The sequence below is a fragment of the Mus caroli genome, chromosome 8 (assembly GCF_900094665.2).
Source record: "Mus caroli chromosome 8, CAROLI_EIJ_v1.1, whole genome shotgun sequence".
NCBI classification, from domain to species: domain Eukaryota; kingdom Metazoa; phylum Chordata; class Mammalia; order Rodentia; family Muridae; genus Mus; species Mus caroli.
Window position 1 is genome coordinate 76,062,343 of NC_034577.1, and position 25,994 is coordinate 76,088,336.

General features: G+C 53.9%; 1 protein-coding gene across 11 annotated transcripts in view; it reads right to left on the reverse strand.

Moving 5' to 3' along the window:
• The window catches only part of Nfix (nuclear factor I X), a 95,024-nt gene that overhangs the window by 22,510 nt on the left and 46,520 nt on the right, over positions 1 to 25,994 (reverse strand). For all 11 annotated transcript variants that reach the window (XM_021169296.1, XM_021169297.2, XM_021169293.2 and 8 more), the window contains exons 3-4: positions 636 to 698; positions 336 to 410 (exon numbers count right to left, since the gene is read on the reverse strand). In XM_021169296.1, coding sequence (XP_021024955.1) covers positions 336 to 410; positions 636 to 698 — 138 coding nt within the window. The remainder of the gene's footprint in view (positions 1 to 335; positions 411 to 635; positions 699 to 25,994) is intronic.

A 25,994-nucleotide genomic window follows, 5' to 3' on the forward strand; every position in this document is an offset into this window, starting at 1 on the left:
CCTGGAATATGCTGCTGCGGGTCCTATGGACCAGGTTACCATGAGCCTCTTCCTGGAAGCCCAGGAAGAGCCCCTGTGAAGTCTAGGCTGCTGGGAAGGACCCTTTCCTGGGTGGGACTTCCTGGTTGGGGTATAAGGAAAGAATCTTTGGTTGTGGGTTCCCTGCCCCCACCCCCAATCGAGGTTGGAGACAGGATTCTCTGGGCAACTGTTCCTCTAGCTCAGGGCCAAAGGGACAGAAAGTCTCCAAGATGTCATCAACATAGCCCTGTGAGATTTGAAAGCCACCTCTGTACCCTAGTCCTGGTCCCTGGCCCTGAGAGGACATCACTTACTCTGTGATACTCTCACCAGCTCTGTCACATTCCAGACCCCAGACGTCACAAAGCAGTCCTGGAAACTTAAGTGCCCTAAAGAAAGAAAATGGCCATTGAGTGGAGGCAGACCATGATGGGGCCCCTAGCTATTTCCCCAGTGTTCTCCCCCTGATCAACTCCGACCCTTCAGCACTTCCCCACTATCCCTCAGGTGTCCCCCGAAAAGGGGAACACACCAGGGGAAGCCTCCCTTCTTGGATGGCAGCCCAAGTCAGTGGACAGCTGAATACAGGGAAGGAGAATGGGGTAGACACTGACCGTTGGGCAGTGGTTTGATGTCCGCATCTCCTTGCTGGTTTGAACTATCTGATTGTCCGGATTCTGCAGGAGAGACAAAAGGGAGAAAGGGTCAGGAGGTTTCATACAACTACTGACCAAGCAGGCACCCTCCAGCCTTGGGCACTGACCTCAGGCAGAAGACCTTGTTCACCCAGGCTCCAGGGCTAGCCCAGGGGGAATGGGCGGGGGGAACAACGACAGTAAGTACTTCACCCAACATTTGGGCTGGATTGGTCATTGTGGCAGAGGGAGAGGCACCCTGGGCAGAGTGTGCAGCCGCATCTCTGGCCTCTACCCACTAGACGCTAATAGCACCTTCATTGTGACAACCCAAACTACCTCCAGAAACTGCTCAATGAACCCCGGGGGAGTTGCCATGGATAGACAGATAGCACGGACCAAGAGTCTGAAGTCAGGAAGAAGAAGCAGTGATGGGCACTGTCCGTAACGGGGGCAGACCCCCGGGGCCCTCCCTCTCCCAGAGGGGCATTCCCATCCCTAAGTTCATTAATTAATACTGTTCCTATGGACTCATGCCCCTCCATCTCACCTTTATGCTTACAGCAATGCCTGGCAACCCGGAGGGGGGAGGTGTGCCCTGCTGCCACCCAATTCTGTGCCAGCCTGTCTGGGCTGTCTCATGCCCCACTGCCACAGCTGCTCAGAGGGAGCCCTGAGACAAGGGCCTATTGTGTGGTGGAAGCCACAGAGGGCTGGGGGCAGGGTGGAGTGTGTGTGTGTGAATATTTTGCCGAGCTTGAGAAAGCCCCCCCTTACCCCCCTAGGTCCTCCAAAGCTTTGTGTGTGCCAGGGGCAAGATGGGGACCTCCAGAATGCCTGCCTGGGCATGACAGCTGGTGAGAGGGTGGGGGTGCTGAGATAGGTTGTAGGGCACTTGGTGAAGACTCAGCTATATATAAGGACCACAGGGGTGGCATCAGACACTGTGCCCTGGTTCTGGCCAAGGCTTTGCTGGGATCTTTGGAGTGGCCCAGGCACCTTAGATGGGCCACTGGGCCATTCACCCATAGTTCCATGTACAGCCTGCTGGCTTCTAGGTGGGGTTGGTGGGCCCTACTCTAAGAGTCAAGGATCTTTACATCTGGGGCTGGGAATACTGGACAGGCTCCTGGCTATTTCATGGTATGATAAGTAGGAGGCTGTTCCATTTGAGGGCCCTGATATTCTTTTCTTTCATCTTGTTCAATTTTTTTTTCTTTCTTGTCAGTACTGGGGATCGAACTTAGGGCCACACCTGTGCAAAGCCAGAGCTCTACCACTGACTGAGCTATGGACCCAGTCCTTTAATTTTATTTTCCAATTCCAAAAAATAATAGTAAATCTTGCTATGAAATCAGAGGTAGAGATTATAAGGAACATGTCCACAAGCTTTCCCCTCCAATCTGAGGTGCATTCTTCCATGCCACTGTGAGTCAGTCACCTCTGTGCTTGGCATTTTTTGCCATGAAGGGGGGTGTCTTAGGGCCTCCTCCTATAGTCTCTAGCTATATCTTGAGACCTTGCTCTACCCTGGTATCACATAGTATGGATTTCCTTCTTACTCTCTGGACCCCTGAGTCTGATGCAAGTCCAAGCCAGTCCAAGCCAGTCCAAATGGAAGCCAAGGGGTCTAGGTGGCATGTGGCCTATGCTAGGGCCTTCCTGAAACCCCACTGTGAAGCTACCTCAGTATGCTGAAGAAGGGCAGAGCCTCAAGACTGGCATGCAGAGTCCATCAGAGGATACATGGCACACGCTCTGCTGCCATAGTCTGCCATGAATCTCACCCATCCTAGGACTGACACAGCCCAAAAGACCTCCAAGTCTGGGTCAATTTGAGGGCGCACAGAGTTCACCCCATAGGAGTACAACTGGCCCACTGCAAAAGGCCAAATAGAAAGGGAGAGCTGGGTGCGTGTGTGTGTATGTGTGTGTGTGTGCGTGCTTGTGTGTGTGTGTGCTTGAGTGTGTATGCACGCACGCGTGTGCAAGCCTGCTTGCACATCCAGCCAAAGGACAGAAAAGAGTAGAGAACGTGACAAAGAGATGGAGGTGCGCCAGCGCCGGCAATGGCAGAGACAAATAGGGCTCCAGGAGAGTGCGACAGACAGGAAATCCTTTTAAACCAGGACACTTCCCAAAAGGGTGCTGCTGTTATTACTATTAGTTCATAGAAAGGAGCAAACAGGAGAAGCTGGGGAGGATGAGGCCGGCTGCCACGCGCCACTAGGCGTGGCTCTGGGCGCTGCTGGCAGCCATTTTAGACCTTGGCAGCCATCTTATGGCTGGCGGCCTTGGCCAGCATTGCCACAATGCCGCCACCACCAGCCCCCAACAAGCTCAGCTCAACTCCAGGACAAAAGGCAGAAACACTGGAAGCCTGGATCTAGACTCGCCGGCAGAGGAGCCAGCCCTAGAGCCAGGGCAGCTGCAGCCGGGGTCCTGCAGGTCTGTACTAGCCTCAGTTTTTATGATCCCTGCCTGTGCCATGATAGGGCAGGGAGGATGAAGCCAGTGCCCTGGCATCGCCGTAGCTTTGCTGAAAGGCAGTCGGAGCTCTGAGTACCAGATCTAGGCCCAAGGACCTACCAGTTGAGCAAGAATGGACCCCTGCCCAATAGGGCCAAGGGTATCTTAGAAGTAAAGGATGTCAGCTCAGGATACATCTTGGGTAGACATGAGATGGGGCTGGCAGGGAATCGGAGAGGCCACTGGGTCCTCAGTGGTCAGGCTCAGGGGCCAGCCAAGGGACATCCAGAGATGGGAGCTGGCGGCCAGCTTTCCCATGTGGCAGGGCTCTCTGGGATGCCTTAAAACAAGGTCTGTGCCTGTTCTGGACATCCCTAGGGACCAGCAGCTGGGCCCCAGGGCAGCATGCCACAGAGTGTCCAGGCACCTTGCCTCCCTCTTTTGCCTGGGACCCTGGCAGAGAGAGGGAAGGCCCTTTACAATAACCCCTCCCCTGGCCCCGCCTCGTGGCTGCTTGGCTTTTATCTGGCAGAATGGGGCTTATCAGAGCCACCAGCTGAACAAACACACAAATCCACGGTTAGTGAGAAAAAATACTCTGCCTGAACTCTTTATCTCCTGTTCACAGGCCTTGCCCACTGCCCACTGCCAAAAGCACAGGAGGGGACCCGAGGAGGTGCAGTGGGGGCTGAGTTCTCGCTCTGGAGGTGGAGGGTGGCCTTCCCTAGCCTGGCCTTGCCTTGTCTAACTTGTCGCCTCAGCCACCCCCTTCTTCCCTCCTTGTCCCCAGCCCATCCAGAGTCTTCTCTGGGAGTCCCTGCCAGTGGGTAGCCCCGGCCCACACAGAACCCCCCTCCAGTGTCTGCTTTCTCACTGGGGACAATGGGCCAGCTGGTGGCCTGTGGAACAGTGAAGGGACAGGGATGATACTGGCTCAGACAAGGCAGGCAGGTGCTGCTTCATCTCTTACCCTGCCCAGCCCACCCTGGTCCCCTAGTCTGTCGTGGCCCTGTCTCCTGCCGGCTTTTCTTGCTTCAGCCTCTCCAGTCTGGCTACCATGGAAGCAAGGGTTACAGTCTCCTCTGTTCAGATCAGCCTGGCCCAGGCTGGGAAAAGAAAACAGCTTCTCTCTGTGCTCTCCTTCTACAGAGCCCGGGGCTCCTGCCACTTCCTCCAGAGACAGAACCAGGACAAAGGGCTCACCACCACCTCCCCTGGACCCAACCCAAGACAACTCAATGGTCTCCTGAGTCCTGGAGTTGAAGAACCACACTCCCCCAGGCTCCAAAGTGTCTCCCACTCTGCCGGGCAAATGAAGCTACCTGAGAACCAAGCCCTACCCATGTTCGATAGAGGCCCTCGATGGGCAGGTAGCTTGGCCCTGCCCACCTGAGCCAGGTTTGGAGAGAGCTCACAGTTCATTCTAAGTACTGTTGGGTGGTTGGCTATAGGTCAGGCACCTTGTGACAGGCAAGCTCTTGTCTTTCTCTGAGGACCCAGGCTGCTCATACAAGGCATGAGCAGAGGCCATCCCTGCTAGTGGTCTTGGCTACTCCACAGGGTGTCTGGAAGGCAGGGCTGCGAAGGAGCAGGTGAAATGATGAATTGGGATTGACTGGGCATGGGCCCAAGTGGGTTCTACAAAAGGACCTTGGCTGTAGGTTTCCCTCCTGCTCTCCAGTCATGCCTATCCCACAGGTCATTTCCCTGCTGCTACAACTTATAGACCGACCGCAGATGTCAGACAGCATGCCACTGACAGTGGCCAGCATGGGCCCCTCCTTTCCCCATGCCCCTCAATGGCTCCTGGGACAGACCAAACAAACAAACAAACAAACAAATAAATGAAGCTCCCCATAAAGCTGCCCTTCCCACCGCGCTTTAGGTCCCTGCTCTTAGCCCCTGAGCTTCTGCTGTTTTTCGCTTTCTCTCAGCTCTCTATCTCTGGGTTTTCTTTCCTAACCTCTGTCATGCTCTCTGCTCCTTACAGTTCTCTTTCTCCCTCACTTCTGTTTGTGTGCATGTGCGTGTGCACGAGTGTGTCTGTGTGTGTGTGTGTAGAAGACTGTGTCATAAGCATAGCTCTGGAGGGCAAGCTCTCATAGCCAGAGCCCAGCATTGCCATACAAACCCTGATGTATGTATGTACGTATGTATGTTATATGTATGTATGTGTGTGTGTGTGTATCCAACCACAGAAAATGATATATTTATGGCTCCTAGCAAGTGAGGGAGGAATTCCTGTTCACTACGGCCAGCACTCTACGGCTCCCACGCGAAACAAGCTCACTCTGCAAGGGGCAGCTGCTTGTAGCTCGCTGGCCAGCTGCCTCCATGGACTTCACCCAACATATTCTTTAGGGGCCAGGAGGGGTGCACAGACCGGCCTCTGCTGTCCTCCAAAAACATACCTAGACATGTGGATACACTCAGATGAGCACACTTGTGATCCCCCTCAGCCACATGTGCCACCTGCAGATGTCACCAGCCCCTTCTTAGTGACAAGACAAGGCAGGGTATGATGGAACAGCCATAGAAAGGGACACTTCAACTATGGCAAGCGGCTGGTCCAGAAGCAGGCAGTGGTGTGATTCCAGTTCCCATTCCCGCCCTCCCTAGGGCTGCATCTCATCTGCCTGCCTCTCCCCCCTCCTCTGTGATTCCGGAGTGTCCAGGGCACAGGAAACCCAATCTCAAGGAGAGCCAGAGGCCCAGCCTGCAGCAATCAGAGCTGCAGAATGTGACTATTGTACCTCCTGAAACCCAAGTCAGAGAATCTGAGACACCCTGAGGAGGGGGCCGCAATGGATGGGGGCTGGGAGAAGGGTCACAAAGGGGTTCTCCCTGTCTCAGCAAACAGGACACTGGGGACCTGGACTGAGGAAGTCCTTGAGAGTACAGGGCAGCCAGAGGGCAGAGGGAGGCGGGGCTGGGGAGACAAGGGGCTTCTCAGGTCTCCCTCTCCTTCCCGATGTTCCCTACCTGTGCCCAAGCTAACATAAACACACAACCCAAAGCTGTCCAGGGGCTGGGACGTCCCCCCTGTCACCTCGAGATTCTCACGGTTTAGGAGCAGGAACCTGACCCGGAATCACAGCCTTGGAGCTGTGGGTGAGTAAGGAGGGTGAAGCATGCGTCTACCAACCTTCCTCTATACCCTCATCACCTCATCTCGCAGACATCAAGGGCTCTGGCTTTGACCTGAGACACCTGCCAGGGGAGTAGGGGATGTTCCAGAAGGAGCAAGTTTCAGGAAGGGAAAGAGAATAAGTCATAAGACCACAGGGACATATGGTCTACTTGAGGGTTGAGGCACAGGGCGAGACAGGTGAATACCCTGGTGGGCTGGACAATAGGGACCTGGTGGGCCAGAGATAGCATGGGAAAATGACATTTTACTCTCACCATCTTCTCCCCCTGCTTCCTAGGTACCGTGTAGGAGCAGAGAGGAGTCTGTAGGTCCCCCAGGCTGAGGGTAAACCACCAGCCTGTCTTTACAGCTCGGGGTCCTACATGAGGAGAAGGCTGTCTTATTCAGCTCTTACTCGGCATCACTCGTGTGGTGGAAACGGGAACCCTCATCACCCACCCTTCAGCCACCAAGCCTCCCACCACCACCTTCATATAGGGAGAAGATGTTCCCAAACTCATCCCTTTCTCCTATAAAACAAGAGTGGGGTTCCCATCTCCCTCTACCCTGGGACAGTCCAGCCTTCCAGGGAGGTCCTCGCCTGCCAGGAGCGGCTGGATGTGCCCTGCCAGGCATCTGCCAACTGTCAGAGATCTAGGGAGAACTGGAGACAGAGATGGGCACTGAGCAGTGGGACAAGGGCGACAAGCTGGTAGGGGAATGGAGGGCTCAGAGATGACAGGCTGAGGCCAGCAGAGGAGAGGAAGAAGGTGAGGTCACAGACAAAGACACCCAGCCTAACAGGGGACATCTGGGAACACAAGGGTAAGCCCACATGTAGACCCAGCAACTCAAGGACCAGAAATGAACAAGCAGACCCACGGTTTGCTAGGTAGCGATACTGATCCCAGCGGGGTATCTCAGAGGTGCTTTGCCACCAAGGCAAAGTTCTCATCAGAGGTGGAGGGTAGGAGGGAGTATGGAGGCCGAAAGAGTGGGGATGACTCAGAGAGTCGAGAAGAGGCAGAAGCCACCTGGTCCAGGCTCACCTTCTCTTCCCCTTGAGTCTAAACCTGCCCAGAAAGGAACCACTGGTCTAGACTGCTGGAGAACTATGTGGGTCCTCTACCAATCTGGAGACCCTGGCTTTATCCTAGCACAAAGGAGACAAAGAGAAATATCTAGGCAAAGGCAGGCAGCAATGGCATGAACACCTCAAGTAAGGTCCATGTTCCAGAGCCTCCTGGTCCAGTGGCCTTGGCAGAGTTCACGTTGGTTGCTTGGCTGTAGGTAACAGTTAAAACCTGCCTGCTGAGTTCCTGGATCAGGAATGGGTCAGAAACATGGACCACAGCTCCTGGCCCAAAGCCTGGCTCCGAGCAGCAGCTTTCCACACTCTCCTGATTCTTATATCCAATCGCCATTTCTCTTCATCTGCTGCTTCAGCTCACCAGTGACCCAGAGGCCCCAGGAGTGAGCAGTGGGGCCTGGCTCACTAACAGCAGCAGAGGGGTTTCTCAGCCACTAAAGGGCAGACCCAGATGCACCTGTGATATAGGTATGCCCTCCTGCAGCAGTCTTTAGTAAACGGTCTGAGGCTGCTCACCACATGGGGAGGGATGGGAAAAGACCCCAGGAGACGGGCAAAGCCAAAAGAGAAGTGGGGAGCACAGAGCTTGCCCTTGGATTCTGAGATTTCAGCTCCAATAACCTGCCCTGCACTGCTCTGCTCATTCCTGGAGTTGAGAGAGCTGAAGATACCAAAAGCACAGACCCATGCCCTAGGATGGCAGGCACCACCTCCTGCTGCCCATAGTCCTGCCTTCTTTACAGACAAATCCACTCCTGGCAATGTTGGCTGGTGCCATAATTTGCCAGCAGCTGTGTCTAGCATTTCCAAGGGCCTGAATCCAGGGATCATATGACAATGGGGTCCAGACAAATACCCTCTAGCCTAAGAACCTGCCCCTCCTCAAGGTGCTGGGTAGAAACTGACAGCGGGCAATGCCTTCAATACACCACAAGCCAGAGAAAGCTAGTGTCGAGGTGGGGGTGGGGGTGGGGAATGTGTGTCCTGTGAAGCCGAGCCCCACCCCACTCCCTCTATTTCCAGCATTGCCCTTTCTGAACCTTTGAGTTGCCCAGGCCAGGCCAGGCCAGGCCAGGCCAGGCTGGGCTAGCCAGATACCCACCCCCATCCCCAGCTGCTCCTGAGGCTATTAATAGTGTTTCCCCTTCCCAGGGCTGGGCAGCACCCCCCCCCACCTCCACCCCAGCCAAATACATTTGCCCTTGGTCTAATTACTCTCGGAGGGAAGTAGTCAGTCTCTAATGCCAGCCCTGGAATGAGAGGGGCAACAGAGGCTCTGAAGGTCACATAGGTGACTGCCTGGGACAGCAGGAGCTTCAAGGAAGACGTAAACCCTAGTCCAGGAGGAAAAGTGCAGTGGAGAAGAGCTAGGGAAAGAATTAGGGTCAGGCCAAGCAGTGTGGGGAAAGAGGCCTATGCAAAAGCCAGAGGAGGCAGGGGGAGAGGAGGCAGAGAAGGAGGCAGCCGCCGGGGCAGAATGTTGCTTCAGGGAGAAATGACGCTGAAGGCGTGACCTGCTTCTCACTCCTCGTCTGTGTAAAGAAGGGCACGCAGCAGAGGGTGAGCTGGGACCCACAGGCCCGGAGCCTCCATGCCCACCCACAAGATTTCAGTGGAGGAGGAGGAGGGAGAAGATCTGAGGAGAAAGAGAAGTGAGTCCTTTCAGTTCAGTGCAGAGAAGGTGCCTAAGTTACAGCTTCTCCACCAGAGGACACGGAGCCTGCGGGACAGAGATGGGGGGGACAGGGCACGAGCCCCTGCACCCCTGCTACCCTGTGGCCTACTCCTGTAAAGAATGCTGGGGATCAGTGGGGAACCTAGCAGAGCCCACCCACCTTACATGGCCATTCAGGGCAAGCTGTGTTGGAGTACCCGCCTCAGCCCCTCCAGAGCAGTGCCCTGACTGTGGGCTGACCAACACTGGTTGGTAAAAGGAAGGCAGACACAAACACATCCCATAATCAGATGTTTCAGCAGGACTTGGTTCCCACCTACAGGCCTTGCAACCCTGTCTCCAAACCTTCCCCGCTGGGTAGCCTCCAGCTGGGTCAGCACTGGCCTGGGTCTCGAGGGAACCCTCCATCAGCTCCAGGAGGACAAGGCCTCTTGACTTTGTTTACTGCTTCATCTCCACCACCTCTCTAAGACTCTAAAGAGCCCTTTCTAGATCTTTCTTGCAACCATGGCTTCTACTCTGGCTCTCCCTCCTACCCCCCCCCCCAGGGACAGAGCATCTCCTAGCTAGCACCTTCCTCCCCTGCTGAAGACCTGCCATCTTCCTGTTTCCACCTTTAATCCCATAAGCCTGAGCTGAGCCTCCTATCAAAGGACTTGATGGACAGAAGGAGCCCAGGGCTCCTAGAAAAGAGCAGGGCAAGAAAGTACTCTGCCCATAGCCTGCTCCTCTTCCACCCAGGGGGCCCAAAGCCTGCTTGCTAGAGCCGTTTACACAAGACACAAAGGACCTGGAATCTTGACTCCAAATGTGTTTTATGTTGTTGGCTTTTTTTTTTTATTTTAATAAAAGATTGTCTGTTATTATTATCATTTTTTGAGACAATGTAGCCCTGGCTGTCCTAGAACTCATCCTATAGACCAGGTTAGCCCTGAACTCAGGGATCTGCCTGGCTCTGCCTCCAGATTGTTGGGATAAAAGGCGTGCACTAGCCATGCCTGGCAAACTCCAATTTTCTAATCAGAGCCCGAAAAGCCTCAGCAAGTCTCATGTGGCACTGGGGGCTGGGAAGGACGTTGGGCCTAGACTCAGAAGGCTGAGCCTTCTTGTTATTTAGACCCCCTAGTCAGTCTCTCTGGCCTCCTACTACAGTACAGCTTAGACCTATGCAGAAGATGAGACGTTAATGGAGACTTGACTTTCACTACGGACGATTTCATAGAAAGTACTACGTACATAGGCTATTTACGGAATACAAACACCAGTCCACCTATACATCAGGCTAGCAGGTGCCAAAGGTCCTTGAGGACCCTGCGGGGGCTCAAGGAGCTTCGCATTGCGCTCCCCAACAAGGTAGCTAGGTGGCGCAGCGAGTTAACACTAGCTGCCCTCTGCCGGTCACAGTAGGGCGAGCCCGTGGGGTGCTGGCCTAGAAGTTCCGCAGACAGGGTTCCCCCTGAACACGTGCTGAGCCCAGCAGGAAGGGCAAGAACCCAGCATGACCACCAGACCTCGCATCTGTATCAGGGACAGAGCTGCCTCAGACAGCGGCTCCCATGACTGCACAAGCACATTCTGGGATGTGGTCAGGGCAGAGCTCGCCATACACCTTGAATAGGAACAGCTTGCAGTGGGGAACGGGGTGGAAGGAGGCCTCCAAAAGGGGGGCAAGGAGAAGCAGAAGGTGAGGCTGCCAGGTGTTTGGTCCGCAGGGGTCCATCCGGGCCCCAGTAAACTGCTTCCCATTTGAGAGTTTTCTGTTGTTGACCCCAAGAGTGCCCCCAAGGTGCTCTGGACACCCTTGGTGCTAACTTGTCTTTACACTTGAAAACTCTTGGAAAGAAAAAAAATCTTTCTACCACCCACATGGCAGGAGTGAAAAGATGGGGACTGAAAGCCAGAATAGGAGCGTCAGACAGGGAGAAAAATGGAGAAGTCAAGAAGAGAAAAAAACAAACAAAAACAAAAACAAAACCTCGGCACAGGAAAGCGCCGCTGGTGCTTGAGAGGGCGGCAGAAACAGGCAGGCACACCCTCCCGGGCTGCAAGCAGGAGAAAGGCCCCTTTGTTCCGCCCAGAGGTTAGCCGAGGTGAGGCCAGCCCTGCAGCCCCCCTGACCCTGGGCAGTACAGATTACTTCGAAGGGTCTGGTTGGACCTGGCTGCCTCCCTCATCCATTGGTCAGTCCCCAGCCCCAGGACACAGGAGTCAAGGGAGGCAGCCCCCACCCACTGGGCTTCAGAAGGGCTGGGATCCCTTCCATGGCTCCCTGGGTGCTTTCACTGCCCGCTGTTAAGAGCTTGCTTGGGTACTTACATATAATAAATAAATAAATCTTTAAAAAAAATTAAAAAAAAAAGAGCTTGCTTGGAGTTTCCTCTGAGTGGATTCGGGGCAGTGCAGTGGCAGGACCCAGACTGGACTGTGTTGTGCTTGGAAATGGCGCTGGGGATGCTGGCCTGATTGTCCTCTAGTCTCATTCCTGATGAGCCCTCCCAGGGACCAAAGCTAGGCTCTGGTGAGGACTTCTCAGAGTGAGCCTTGACTCTGGGCTGAGATCAGATACCTGAGACCCTTCAGCAGAGGCTGAAGTGGGAATGCATGCCAGATGAGACAGAACTCTAAGGGACTGTCAGCTTACCACACCCTGTCCCACCTGGTTACCATGAGGAAGGGCTTCAGGCCCCAGCCCTCCGAGCCTCCACAGGCATGCTCTGCACCTATTCGTAGGGCTACTGGCCTGGAGTATCAAGAGCAAATCATTCCTATCTCTTAGGTAGTGGTCAGAGGTTTAAATTTGGCAAAGACCAAAAGACTGCTTCACCCCCTCCCGCTCCTCCTTCAGACAGCGTTTCTCTGTGTAGCCCTGGCTGTCTTGGAACTTGCTCTGTAGAACTCACAGAGATCCGCCTACCTCTGCCTCCTGAGTGCTGGGATTAAAGGCCTGTGCCACTGCCACCTGGCCTGTTCCACTTTCTAGTCAGCAGTACCTTGCAGCTCCTATGCAAATATAGGATGGGAACCAGGAGGAGAGACTGGCCCGTTAGTTCTCCCCAACAGTGCCCCAGCCTCAGTCTGGAAGCACCTTCTCAGGAGGCCCTGGTCCTCAACTTACACCAGCTGAGCATCAAGGAGTAACATGGGGAGAAAGCAAGCAACTGAGAGGGCTATTCCTGTGTATGATCTTTGGCAAGGAAAGTGGGGGGCTGGAGGGAAAAGGAGGAAGGGACAGCTTGCTCAGGGGGCCTGAGTGGCTGCCTCCTGCCTTGTATAAGAAAGTGCAGCTCAGATACACAATGTCCTGCCAAATCCAGCCCCTTAATTCAATTAAGTGCAGGACCAACTTCCCAGATTGTTCTGTGTGCCAGTGCCTGTGAATGTCCTGATGTGTGTGAATCCTGAGATCTGTGTGTGTGTGTGTGTGTGTCCTGACCCCAGAGAGGCAAAGGGAATGAAGAAAGAAAGAACTGAAATCCTGAAAAGACACATATCTTCTTAACCCTCGTACTGTGGACCCGGAGACCAGGACACTGTCTGGGATGCAGTGCAGGGACCGTCCATGTTCTGTGGGTCAGACAGCATCCCAGGCCTCTGCTCATTTGGTGCTAAGCCTCCTGCAAGCCCCAACCAAAATGTCTGTACAATTACAAAGGTTCACAGGGGCCAGGACTGGCTCACTTAGGGCAGTAGTTGAATCCTGCAGCTCCAGGCATGCACTAATAGGGCCTCTTCTCTCACATCTGCCCCGTGGACTGCACGCTCTTGGCCAGCTCCTTTTCTGAGCTACACCCCCACCTGGTCACTTGGTCCCCAAAGGCTTGAGAGTGTTCTATAAAGGACAAGGTCCTTGGCGTGTAACACGTGCTCCTGGGCCTTTGTGACTTTCTCTCAGCAGGTGACCTGACTCTGAGGTCATGACTGAGCAAGATCCAGACTGAAATCTTCATTCTCCATCAGTGTGACAGGCTCTACAGGAGAAGTGGAGACAGACCTTGAAAAGACAGACCATAGGCCAGCAGAAGCACCCCACACCTTCCACACTCACCATCCCTATTTAAAGGAGTTTCCCAGTGTGTGTGTGTGTGTGTGTGTGTGTGTGTGTGTGTGTGTGTGTGTGACATGAAGCTGTCTTGACTTGGAGGAGAGGGCATGTGTCCAGCAGCGCTCTCTTACAGCCCCCAAGGAGCTTGACTTTCTCCTCAGCCCTCCGGGAGCCCTGAGCAGCCCCTTCTGGGAGCAGAGCCAAAAGATGGAAGCTTATAAGCTGCTAAAAGGGAAATGTGGGAGGTAGGTAGAGAAGGCCCTGGCCTCCAGGTAGTATGGACTAGGCCCTTAGGTCATGAGGCTCCGCACTTTTCTCAGGGAACAACATCTGGGTGGGAGGAAAAGCCTCTGCTTCACCTTAGCTGACACAACCTGGCCTGACTGATATCTAGCAGGGATCCCTACAGGAGCAGACCCCACCACATCCTGAAACAGTGGTGTCTCAATACACATATTCTGACCCATATCCTGTGGGATACTCCTGAAAGTTTTTGGTTCATCTTCCCTCCTGGGCCTGAGTGGAAAGGGATCTAGGCGGGAAGGGCTTTATCAGGGAAAAGCCAAGGCTGGGGATGTCAGCTTGGTGGGAGCGAAAGCCTAAAGTCAGTCTCCGTTTTGCTCTAGGGCTCCACACACAGCTAATGGGAGGCTGGCAGCGGCAAATTGTTGTTTACTTTTAATTAAGTAAACAATGTCGGCTTTCCGCCTCCTCCCCTGCCATCCAGCCAGTAATTTAGGGATGACAATGGGGTTGCTTCCTTCCTCCTGCCTTCTTTCTTGAGCACTCCTGCTAGCTCCCTTCTCCTCCACAATTTTTGGAACTTGTGGCTACAGGGAGGCTCCACCCAGACGGACAGGACAACCTGAACCACCTTTGGCCCAACAGGTTCCATTTAGGGCTACCCAGGCCCAGGGCTGTGTGATTCTGCATGTCTGCTTCTCCAGAGCAACCAAGGCAGTCTTCCCCTGACAGCATGGAGTATGTAGCTGGTTCTCTCCCTCCTCTCCAGCCACACCTCTAAAAGCCATCAAGCAGGATGGCCAAACATTGGGGCGGGAAGCTGCATCAGCAGATGACAAAGCCTGAAGGCAAGAAGAGATTCCCACCTGTAGGCCCCAGAGTCCACAAGTCTCCCTCATCACCGGTAAGGCTCCTTCTGGTCCAATCAGGAAGAGCCAGTGTTCCAAGCCAGCAGTCTCTGTGTGGTACTAACTCTCCTCAGAAACTGAGCTGCTGCGAGCTGCCTTTGTGGCCTTGGTTTCTGACATCACTGTCTTGACATCTTTAACTTGAACAAGAGGCCCAGCGTTTTTATTTTGCTTTGAGTCCCACAAATTCTGCAGCTAGTTCTGTTCAGAGACCAGAACTGAGTGAGGAGATAAAAGCAAGCAAGCTAAATCAGCTTTTCACCCACTGGGTTGTCCTGCCTAGGGCTAGGGTGCTGAGCTCTGGAAGTACAGAAGGGTCCTGCTTTGAGCTCCCAAGGAGGCTGAGTTCCAAATGAGGCAGCCTGGAAGACAGGATGCCACACAGGCAGATTTGTACCTGGGCTGATAGAGAACCAAGGCTCCTTAGAGAGCCTTTCTCTGTAAGCCAAACGCCACTTGGCAGGTGGCCTTGCTCTGAGCCCTCTGCACACAGTGGGTCTAGAACTGCAGCAGACCTGTGTGGCAGCGGGGAGGAGCTCTCACTCCTCTACCTCCTGACGATGAGGATGGTTGGGTCCAGAATCCAGTCCTGCCCAAGCAACTGGGGACTTAGGTGCCTCCGTTTAGGTGCATGGGGCAAGGGCAGGCAGAAAGAGCTGTACACAGGCTGCTCCAAACCCTTGCCAAAGGGCGGGGTCTTCTTTAGCTCAAGCTGGCTGGGGCTGGATGCAATTTCAGCCGCAGAGCAGGGCTCGCTGGCTGGAAGCAATTTTCTCATTAGGACCCCAGGCCTGCTCGCTTGGTCTGTTCCCAGCCCTTACTCCCCTTCTGCGAAACCGCACCCCACAGGCCTCCCGATAGACCACTCACACGCACAGGGAACCGCACGTGTACTGAGTCAGAGAGGCGACTGTGGGGTCACCCCAGTGGGGCTAGGTTCAAGGAGAGCAGCGCTGGCACAAGGCCCTAGCACTGAGGCATATGCATAAACAAGATCTCGGGCAGCTCAGGGGGGAAAGGGACCCCGGACCCGGGACCAGAACACTGCCCTCACGTGACCCTCCGGAGTTACTCTCAGGCTGGTCACCAGCCTGTCTTGTTCAGGTGGGCCTGGGAGCCAGATCCCTTTCCCGGCCCCAGGCGCTATAAGTGGAGGGTGGTCTCACGGAGCCAGGGGGAGCGCTGAGGCAGGAGGGGCGGCACCGCTCTGCTCCTCAGACACATGTGGTTGGACTTAAAAAGCTATTAGGGAGCGAGGCGCTGGCGGGAGTACGGCTGGCCCTCACACCAGAGGTGGGGGGGAGGGCAGATGCCGAGGCAGTGAGCTCAGCACTCGCTCCCTCCCTGGCAGTGTTGGACCCAGGGGACCCCCGCCCAGCAGGAGAGTACCGCAGGCTCTCAGGGGAGGGCGAGCAGACTTTGGGCCTGGGTCTTACTTGGCACAGGCTCTGTAGAGCTTGGGAGATTCTAGGCCTGCAGTGGAACAGCCTCTGGGGGAGGGGTGGCGAGCCTGGATCTGGCCCAGGAGGGTACAGACAGGTCCTCAACCCCCTCTAGCTTTTCTGGAACGGTGGTTGTTAGAGGTCTCTTTAAGGTAGGTAGGTAAGTAGGGGTAGGTGTGTGTGTGTGTGTGTGTGTGTGTGTGTGTGTGTACACGCGTGCATGCTCGAGCTCGGAAGGGAGGGGGAGGGGAGATTATGAGAAGAGCAGGAGAGAACAGGGAAGGAAAAAAGGGCCCCACCCATCACGAGGCCAGAAAAAACTGATGGAAAGTTCTCTAGATCCGCCAGCTTGTAAAAAGTTCCCTTTCTTTCCAAATTATGAACATTTTTTAACAAGGGAGGAGGAGATCCAGGGCAGAGAGAGATCTAGGACTTCATTAGGACAGTATCCATTGTGACCATGTACCACAGTGACTGGTGTCTGAAGAGTGTGCATCTGCCTATATTCCAATGTGTTCTACTTCCAAAGTTAGGCTACCCCCCTACACACACACACACACACACACACACACAGCCTACCCAAGGAGGCTGGCCATGCTGTTACAGAGTAGGATAGGATAGGTGCCAGCAAGGGAACACACGTGCAGAGACAGAGATGGGGCAGGCGGATGTAGCCCTATCCCTGAGGGAAAGAATCACCGCCCACCGGGTACCAGCCTCAGCAACAGAAACAGGCCTTGGAGCTGCAGGGAAATATACCATCAGAGGCTCCGGAGGTCCTGCCCAGGTCCTGAGTCCACAGTCCAACCACAGGGCAGCTAGAGTGAGGTGCTCTCAACACTGCCCATACTGAACCCGACTGGCCAGTGTGTGTGTGTGTGTGTGTGTGTGTGTGTGGCGGGGTGCTGGCTCTAGTCATACAGATAGGGATGCTTAGCTCCTACTAAGAAAGATCGGAGCACAGCCGGGCCTGCTCAGCACTTTGGCTGGCTCCTTCTTTGGGGGGTCTCCCTTCTCAGGACAGCTGGACCCACCCATAGGGAAGATGGCAACTTGGGGGGGGGTGTCGGGGAGAAGCGACTTTGAGAAACCACCAAGAGTCAAGCTGGGGGCCTCAGGCAGGGTGGGGGAGGAGCCGACCACTGAGCCAGGAGCCTTGCTCAGGAAACACGCAAAGAATGCAGTTGGCAGCTGGCCAGTGGGCCAGGACCACAAAGAGGCCTTTGTTTTAGGAGGTGTCCAGGGAGTGGATGGACTGAACAGCAGAGGTGGGGGCAGCACCCCTTTGGAGGAGTAGGGAGGGATCGACCCCTACACTGTGCCCACACTACCTCTTCTGATTCACTCACACACAACACACACACACACACACACACACACCCCAGGCTCTGACAGTGATAGGTTCCTGCTAGGCCCAACTTAGGGCACTCTTGGGGCCAGGTCCCCCTGTCTCTCTGCTCCCCATTTCCCCAGGGCTGGTAGCTGTCTGAACTCCAAGGAAGATGCCCCTGGCACTGGCATCGTCCTGCTCCCTTTAGTGGGAGAGGCAGGAAGGCTGTGGGACAGTGTCTCTTCCATCACCCCCTGCTCTGCAATTCGAGGGTCTCTCTGGCCCCTTCTTGGCATCTGGAAAAGTTTGGGAAATTTATAAAAAATTCTGGAGAGTTTATCAACTGCTTTCTAGCCTGCCAGGGAACCAGAGCCAGAAAGAAGGAAGAGAGAAGAGGGAAGTGTGGGTGTGGGGAGTGAGGAGTGGGGACAGAAAGCAAGATCAGAAGTGAGACACAGCCCTCAGGAAAGGAGCTGAGATGCAAGGGTGCCCATAGCCAGCCTGTCTCCCACCTAAGTTTCTTGAGAGGACCAGAAAGACCCCCAACACAAGCTCACCCAGTAAGTATACCAGGCCCCCTCAGCTCTCTCCCATCATCCTGCTCTACACTGCTCTGGCCACTCCACACCCACACCCCACACCCCACACCTGTGCTCTTCCCCAGCGGCCTGAGCTTCAGGGCCATGGAGGGAAAGAACAAGGATTAGAGACTGGGGACAGGATGAGGCAGGGTGACCACAGTGGCTCTCCACTTCCTTTAGGGGAATGTGTGATGTCCTTACAGGAGAAGCACAGGGAACTCCCTCTAATCAGTGTGTGGACAGAGCAGGACGGTCCACTTAGCCCTAAGCAGGAGCAGCCTAGGCTGGTCCAGCAGGGTCCCAAACAGCTCCTGGGGTGGGTGGCAGGGCCTGCATTTCAATAGTTCCTTGCTAGGATTCCGGAGAAGCTCCCAAACAAAACTTAAGTAGAAGGGAGAGGGGAAGAGAATGAAAATGAATGTGCCAGTCAGCAGGGCAAGGGCAGCAAGCTACTAACTGTGGTACGCTACCTGGATGGCAGCGGCAGCGGGCGCTTAGTTTCAAATCCGGTCTGCAGAGAGGAGCATGAAGGAAATAGACAGAAAGGAAGCGGTGGCCTGCAGATGGATGGAAAGCCAGATGTGAGGGTTGGAGAGGGGACTGTCCTGGAGAGTGTGAAGGAGAAAGCCCAAGAACACAGAAGGAGCTGAGGGAGTAGACAGCCGGGTGGGGGTGGGGGGCGCCAAGCATGTCTCTGTGCGTCCAGCAGCTCCCAGAGCCGCCCCGCCCCCTCCAGGCACCTGCTAAGGCTGCAGCTCCGGGTTGTGTTTCTTTAACCCCTGGGGCCTGTTGACACAGATTAGTATCGCTGGTCAGGGGTCAATAGGGAAGGCTCTTGAGGTCAAGACCTGAACAACTGGAGTTGTAATGAGCCACGTGGGGAAGAGGCCCAGGGAGAACAGAGAGAGAAGGGCAGAGGGGGTGGAGGAGGAGGAGGGACTCTCAGCTAGCCTTGCTGCTGTAGGCTCTCTGAACCTGCTGGGCTTGGGGAAAAGAAGTGTGTGTGTGGTGTGTGTGTGTGTGTGTGTGTGTGTGTGTGTGTGTGTGTGTGTGTGTGTGTGGTGTGTGTGTGTGAGATGTGGGTGGATGTGTGGGTGTGGGTATGGGTGTGTGTCTGGCTGACCTGAGCTGGGATCCCAGTTAGGCAAGGCCAGGGAAGATCCATGGGAAAAGGTGTAAAGGTACTCACTTAGGCTTAAACATCCTCTTCTGGGCCAGACTGCTTTTCTATCCCCACCTCTGTGAGACCCTAGACCCACTCCTGTTCCTCCCTGGGCCTGAAGTGAGATGGCACTGTGTCCGCCTCAGCACCCACCCACCTCAGGCCATCTGGCAGAGACTAAGCCAAGTGATTCTCTCGTGACCAGCTGCCTCTAAAGGATGCTAGTGCAGGGCAGGACAGCATCCCCAACCCCATAGGATGGCTTCAGCCATAGGACCACAGCACTCAAACAGCAGGGCAGCTGCTTCTGTGCTCCTACAGTGCGAGAGAAAGGGCAACATCCTCCTGTCTACCAGTTATCAAGCCAGGTAGCCCCGAAGACAGGTGCTTCAGGGCTTGTCTCCCCTCTGCCCCATCTGTCCTCAGGCTGTGGACTTGTTAAGTACCTGCTAGTGCCAAGTGAGAACAGAAACACTGGCCTAGACAGAGAGAGAACCTTGCAGCTGAAAGCTGGGCACACTGTGGAGGCGGAGAGACTGGACAAGAGGATGGGAAGTGAGGTGGGGCTGTCAGCTGGGCTGGGGTACAAGAGACAGAGATTCTCAGCCAAGCAGAGAGAGCGGGAGTCCAGAAGTCGCCAGCACTTTGACCTTGCGGCTTGCAGGCAGCTACTGATGCTGGCATACGTGGCATTGGGGGGGGGGGTTTAGCGAGGGACATAGAAATGGATGGGTCGTAGTCATGTATCTAATCTGAGGACCCTGGGAACATGGATGGGAAGAATGTGGGACCAGCTGCCCGTTAGACCCAGTTGTACATCTCCAGGTGGCAGCAGCTCTGCCCCAGACAACTAGAGAACGGAAATGTACATCCACACAGACACGTGGATATAAATGCTACTAGAGAACTGTTTACAACTACCAAATAGGGAAAACATGCCAGACATGGTGGCACACACCTTTAATTCCAGCTCACACGGTAAAGGCAGGTGGATCCCTGTGAGATCAAGGCTATCTAGCAAGATCAATGATAGGCAGGAGTATAATATAGCCAGAAGCCATCATGAGACCCTGTCTCAAAACAGGGGGCAGGGGAAGACACCATCATCAAAACAGGGCATGTCCATACTATGAAATATTATTCACCCTTCGGAGGAATAAGCCACTCATACAGGCTACAACATACAACATGGAGGAAATTTGAAAATAATTACACTCCACCCACCAAGACCACATATTGTATGTTTGCATTTATATGAAATTCCCAGAGTGGGCAGATCCACAGAGAAGAAATAAGAGTAGTGGTTATCAGGGGTTTGGAGAGATGGAGAAAGGAGACTAACTACTTACAGATGTGGGGTTCTTCCTGGAATGATGGGATTGTTCTAGAATTAGATCGTGGCACTGACTGCACAGCATGGTGGATTTACTAAATGTCCTACAGTTTTAACTTGAAAATACAGTTGCAAGCCAGAGAGGAGCTGGGTGCTGGCTGTGTGAGCTTAAAGACGTGGGTGTGATCCCTGGAACCCAGGCAAAGGTGGAAGTACCAAACCAACTCTGTGAAGTTGTCCTCTGGCCTACACACACACACACACACACACACACACACACACACACACCACCAGCAGCAGCAGCAGCAGCAGCAGCAGCACCACCACCACCACCACCACCACCACCACCACCATCATCAGAAAAAGGTTTGGATTTTTTGTTTTATGAGACAAGCTTTCTTTTATGAGACAGGCTTTCTCTGTGTAGCCCTGGCTGCCCTGGAACTCACTCTGTAGACCAGGCTGGCCTCAAATTCACAGAGAACCGCCTACCTCTGCCTCCCAAGTTCTGGGATCAAGGTTGTGTGCCACCACCTACAGGCTAATAAAAGGTTTTTAAGATAAAGTACAATTGCTTCTTAGCTTCCAATGGGTTGGTCTGCTGACAGACACAGTAAATTGAAAGTATTGTTAGTTGAGAACTATTTAATGTGCCTAACATCTCTTCTTAGCATAACCTGTACTTGTGTTAGGAATGGGAACGCACTAGGGAAGTGAGGCAAACAGGTCAGGAGTTCAAGGTCAGTCTAGGCCGTATATGACCCTGTCTAACTAAACAAAACAAAACAAAAACAAAAATTAAAAAAAAAATAAAAAAAAACAAGTACCCAGGACAATTATGTGAAATTAAGTGATCCCGAAAAAGGGAAAGCCCTCTGACACAAAGCCTATTTTATAATAAAGTGCTGGATACTTTGTGGACTTTTGTTGATAGAATACTGACAATAAGAAACACAGTAACCATGAGGGCAGGGAAGGCAGCTCAGAAGCTTAAAGGTGCCTGCTGCCTAGCTTGATGATCCACCTCCAATCCCTGGGATCCATGTGGTGGAGGGAGTGAGCTGACTTGTGCAAGCTGCTCTCTAATCTCCAGATGTGTGCCAGGTTGCACACGCACCCCTCCCCCAAAATAATAATAATAATAATAATAATAGAATGGCTATATGAGTATGCTTTCCAACCATCGCAAAGTCAAAAATTCCTGAGTCAAACAAATCATTTTAAGCCTGAGACCATTGGTGGAGAATTTCATAATGTGAGTTGCGGCGTAATAAAACACCAATCTAGAAATAAGAAGCAGAATTCTGAAGTTGATAGTAGGAGTCCAGGAGTGAGGGAGTCTCATACGCTAGGCTAGGTGGGAGTAGCCTGAGAAGACATAGAAGCAGAGAGAAAGGGAAGCCAGGTGGCCAGGGAGATGCCTCCTGGGGGTGGGCGTAGACAGATCAATAAGGATGTCTGTCTGTAGAGTGAGGAGTAATCAGAAACTGGGAAGGCTCAGTGGTCAGTGGCAGGCTGCATGAGCACAGGATCCAGAGCTGCTGCTGGCTAGCCGGTCATCTTGTACACAGGCCTGTAACAAGGCCCACCCAGCTTCCAGGAGAGCACAGTGCCTTGGTTCTGAAGCTTAGCATAGGCTTAACGGAGATGGGGCTCCATCTTCCCCAAGCCTGAGGACAAGCCTGCCACAGAAAGCTAACACAAGACACACAAGGGTCTCTTCTCATGGGCTCCTATCCCCAGCTTCCACACCATCCATCCTGTGCAGTAGCCCTGACCACAGCACTGGGCCCTGTGGCTCGGCACATGGCACCACTCAATGGTTTCTGGCACCAGAGAGGAATTTATTTCCTGGACAAAGCAGCCAAAATCGTTCCGCACCTTTGTTCGTGAGCGCAGTATAGTTGGAGCCGACATTTTCTAATGGGGCCAGAGAAGAGCTACTCAAAATGGATTCAGGGAGGGTGTCGGCTGTGGAACAGCCTCCAGACAGAGCATTCCGCGGTCTGGAAAGCTAATGCTGGGGAAAACGGATGTGGCCGAGCTTATAAAATCAAATCGGCCGTCCGGGGCTTCCATGGAGAATGCTGTAAGCCAACCCCAGGAAAGGTAAGCTGCCTGAAGCTCAGAAGGGGCCCACAGAAGGCAAGAGAGGTTTCACTTTAAAATGAGGGCAGGACAGAGCCTTAGAGAGGCCCAGAACAGGGAGAAGTGGGCTCCCCCAATCTTAGGCCCACTCAGGACTGGGCAGGAGGAACCGGCTTCAACACTGACCTTCAAGGCTTGGAGAGTCAGGACAGTTGGATGTTGAAGTCGGGTGCCAGTGTGAACACTCCCACCGACCTATCTCAGCTCTGACCACCAGCCAGCCCAGAGCCTTTTGCTGACCAGGGGCTGTGATTCACATACATCCCAGCTTATGTATGTGAGGACCTGCTCACATACATCCTGGTCCTCCTGCTCCCAGAAAATAGATGCCCTGCCTTCCTCCCTTCCTCATCTCTCCCTGTCGGTTCCTGACACATGTGTGGAGACGTGCAGACAAAAAAAGATCCTGCGTGCACAGGGCCCCGTGTGGAAGCACCACTTGAAGCCTATTTACAGACATTTCACCAAGCAAAATATCAACTCCCAATGTTTGACAGGGAGCCCCTCCTCTCTTGTCAGGAGTGAGCCCTCCTAAAGGGGGTCCCCAGTGATGAGCGGCAGAAACCCCAGGCAGGGGAAGGGGAAGAAAAGGAACACATCTGAGGGTGAGGTAAGAGAAGGTAAAATTATAAGGTTGGAGCTGTCAAGAAAAAAAAAAGAGGTGGGGGAATGCAAAGCAACTCCACTATTAGGGACTCGCTGTGAAATGCAGCGCTCACAACAGCTGAAAAGCCAGTGCTTTGTCTGCAAAAAGCATGAGCCACTGCGGCCGAAGGCAGGCGGGCAGGGAGAGTGCAGAAGCTCCCATACTGGGCAAGCAAGCAATGCACACACCCTAAAATACAAGGCCAGGCTCTTACATCTACATCGCTGTACCCCTGAACCACATCCTGGTCCTCTCCCAGGGGGCAGGCAGTAGGAGTCAAAGGTGGAAATGAGGAGAAGAGTGCCCACAGGGTGCCATGTTCAGGAGGGAAGCCTCGGGGTCTGTTCCAAAAGAGGCACACCGGATCAGTAGCTGGTCTCCACAGCATGGGGCCTGGCTCAGTTATCAGAAGACACAGGAGAGAGAGGCCAGGCGCGGCCGGTGTCCTTTCAGGATGGGCAGTGGAAGGTGGCACCCCTTCCTGCTCAGAAGCCTCTGTAAGGTCCTATGACCTTTAATCCAAGCCCCTCATTGGGCAGTAAGGGCACTCTGGCACAAGCCTATAGTCCCAGCACTTAAGTAAGGCTGAAGGCTTGCAAGTTCAAGGCTAGCCTAAACTACATAGTACAGCCCTGTCTCAAAAACAGAAACTAGCATCCCAGATGGCTCGACGAACAGATTCTTCAGCTCTAGGTGTAGCTTTTGCCACTGCAGGAGAGAAGAGTCTGACAAAGAAGGGGCCCCATGACATAGAGAGTTGGGAGTTGACACAAGGAAGTTGTCACCTTGGTGTAGCTGCTACTGCTGTCACAACCTCATGGCCCCACACTGGAAGCACAGGGGCACCTCCAGCTTGTGAGGCCCCGGGGTGCTCTTCAGTCTCATCCGCCCTAGCTACTCTTCCTCTTTGCTCAGGATTCCTCAACTCTGACACGTCGGACACCAAGCCCAGAGAGTGGCTGCTGTGGCGGTTGCTCCGGTACTGTGTGGCCTCTGGCTGTTGGTCACTGGTAGCATCCCCCACAGAACAGTGTCTCTAGCACAGCCAAGCACCCCTGAGGGCAGAAAAGCTGCCACTGAAAAGGGGGGGGCTATAAGATGGCCCTGCATCCGTTCCCTCAGAAGTGACTCACTCACACAGCTCTGAGACTCAGGCTGAGGACAGAACAGCCCCTTCTGTGTTTCCCTTCAAATAAGCTGCAGTGATTGCTAAGGGGCCCCATCAGAATTCCCCACCCACACTTCATATACAAGGAATACCTCAGAGTGACAGTGTCGATGCTTGAGAGGCCTCTCCAGTATCAGACAGCCCACAGCAAGGAGTCTGAAGGACACTAAGTCGGGGTCTGTGCTGCTCAGAGCCTTGCCTGAGAGCCTTGCCTGCTGTCTGCACCCTCAGTTGTGAAGAGCACAAGTTCCATGGCTCCCCTGTCCCAGCCCTGTGTCTCAGCCCCACAGAAGGGCCGCTGTCCCCACACCATCCCAAACACAAGCTTTTAATAGCAGTTTCCTTTGGGGCTGGCTCTGCCACCCCCACCCTGCCGCACTAGCTCAGCCCTACTCCTGACTTGGAGACACAGTGCCCTGTAATTACAGCAATTGTAATCTCCTTTACTAACAGGTAGATTAATAGCGAGGCAGGTTCACAAAGAGCCCCAAAAGGGAACTGCTCAGCTACTGAGTGGGTAGGAAGAGCCTGACACTTCTCAGCAAACACACATCCAGACTCACAAGCTGCGGCCACAGGGCACCAGGCAGGGAGCTGAACCCAAGGAGGTGAGGGTAGGGGGGAGCAGCTGTGTCTGTGCTCACTGCTAATGACAGAGCACTGTAGTCTCGCTTGGGTTTCCAGGCTGTCACAGATTAACATGAATTTAAACCCCCTAACCTGAGAAATGTGTCAGGATATGATTTCACACACACACACACACACACACACACACACACACACACCCTGATCCACACTGCACACAGACACCTACCTCCTGACACACACTCAAGCAGAGGCCCACAAGTCAGTGTGTACTGAACACCTGTAGAAAGAGCAGACCAAGCCTCAGATCCACACTTATCTGACCACCACAGCACAGGTCTGTGAGGCGTGGATGGTGCAGCACTGCCTTGCTGAGGAGAAGGACGAGGGCATCTGCTCCCTCCTTCTGTCCCACATACGCAACCCCCCTCCCCCCACTGTTGCACTTCACAAACTTTCTGCTAGGCCTCAGGTCCCTCCAGGACCTGAACAAAATGAAATGGTGGCTGAACAGGGGGTAGAAAGTGATACCCAGGGCTAGTTTAGGAGTGTGTGTACACAGAGAAACACACACACACACTTACACACACATGGACATGGGCAAATGGATGGACAAGCAGATGGATGGACAGACAGACATGGAGACACAAAGGGGCTATGTATCCTAGACTATATGACCCTAGGGAATGCTGTCTTGAGTGTGGAGCAAGAGTATTGAGATGTCTGTGGGTTTAGTCAAAGTCCTAAGTCCAAGTTGGGTGTGATGTCACATGCATATAGTCCTGCTGCTCAGGCAGATTTGGGGCCAGCCTGGGATAGCATAGCAAGAGCCCTATGCCTGCAACCCTAACAGAAGGCAGGAGCAGGGGGATGACCACAAGTTTCAGGCCAGCCTGATCCACGTACTGATTTCTAGCCCAACTATGGATATAAAGCAGACCTCTGTTTCAAGAAGGGGGAAAGAAGGGGGAAAAGAAAAAAAAAACTACTATCTGAAATCCAGAGTAAAGGTTTCCCCCTCCTAACTGCACCTCTGGGCCACATGGGCTGTACCAGGTAGCCCAGAGATGGCCCAACCTTAGGAGCCAGCAGGAATTTCCTCGGGAGATCTAGAGCACATGCTGTGTGTACCTCAGCGGTGGCCCTGGGGTGTGCTACCACTAAGACTCCATGGCCAGCAGCTGCTTACTGTCAGGCAGTGAGAAGAGCCACTTTGCAGTCCTTGCACCAGAAGCTGGGACTGTCCAAACAGGGATGCTGCTGCAGAGGCCTAAAACAGGGTACCATAGACTCCCAAAAAGCACAGCTGGAGAACGTGAGAGGATGGGCGGATGTGGAAGTCATGGTTACAGAGGGCAATGGCGCATGTCCAGCAGCAGAAGCGAG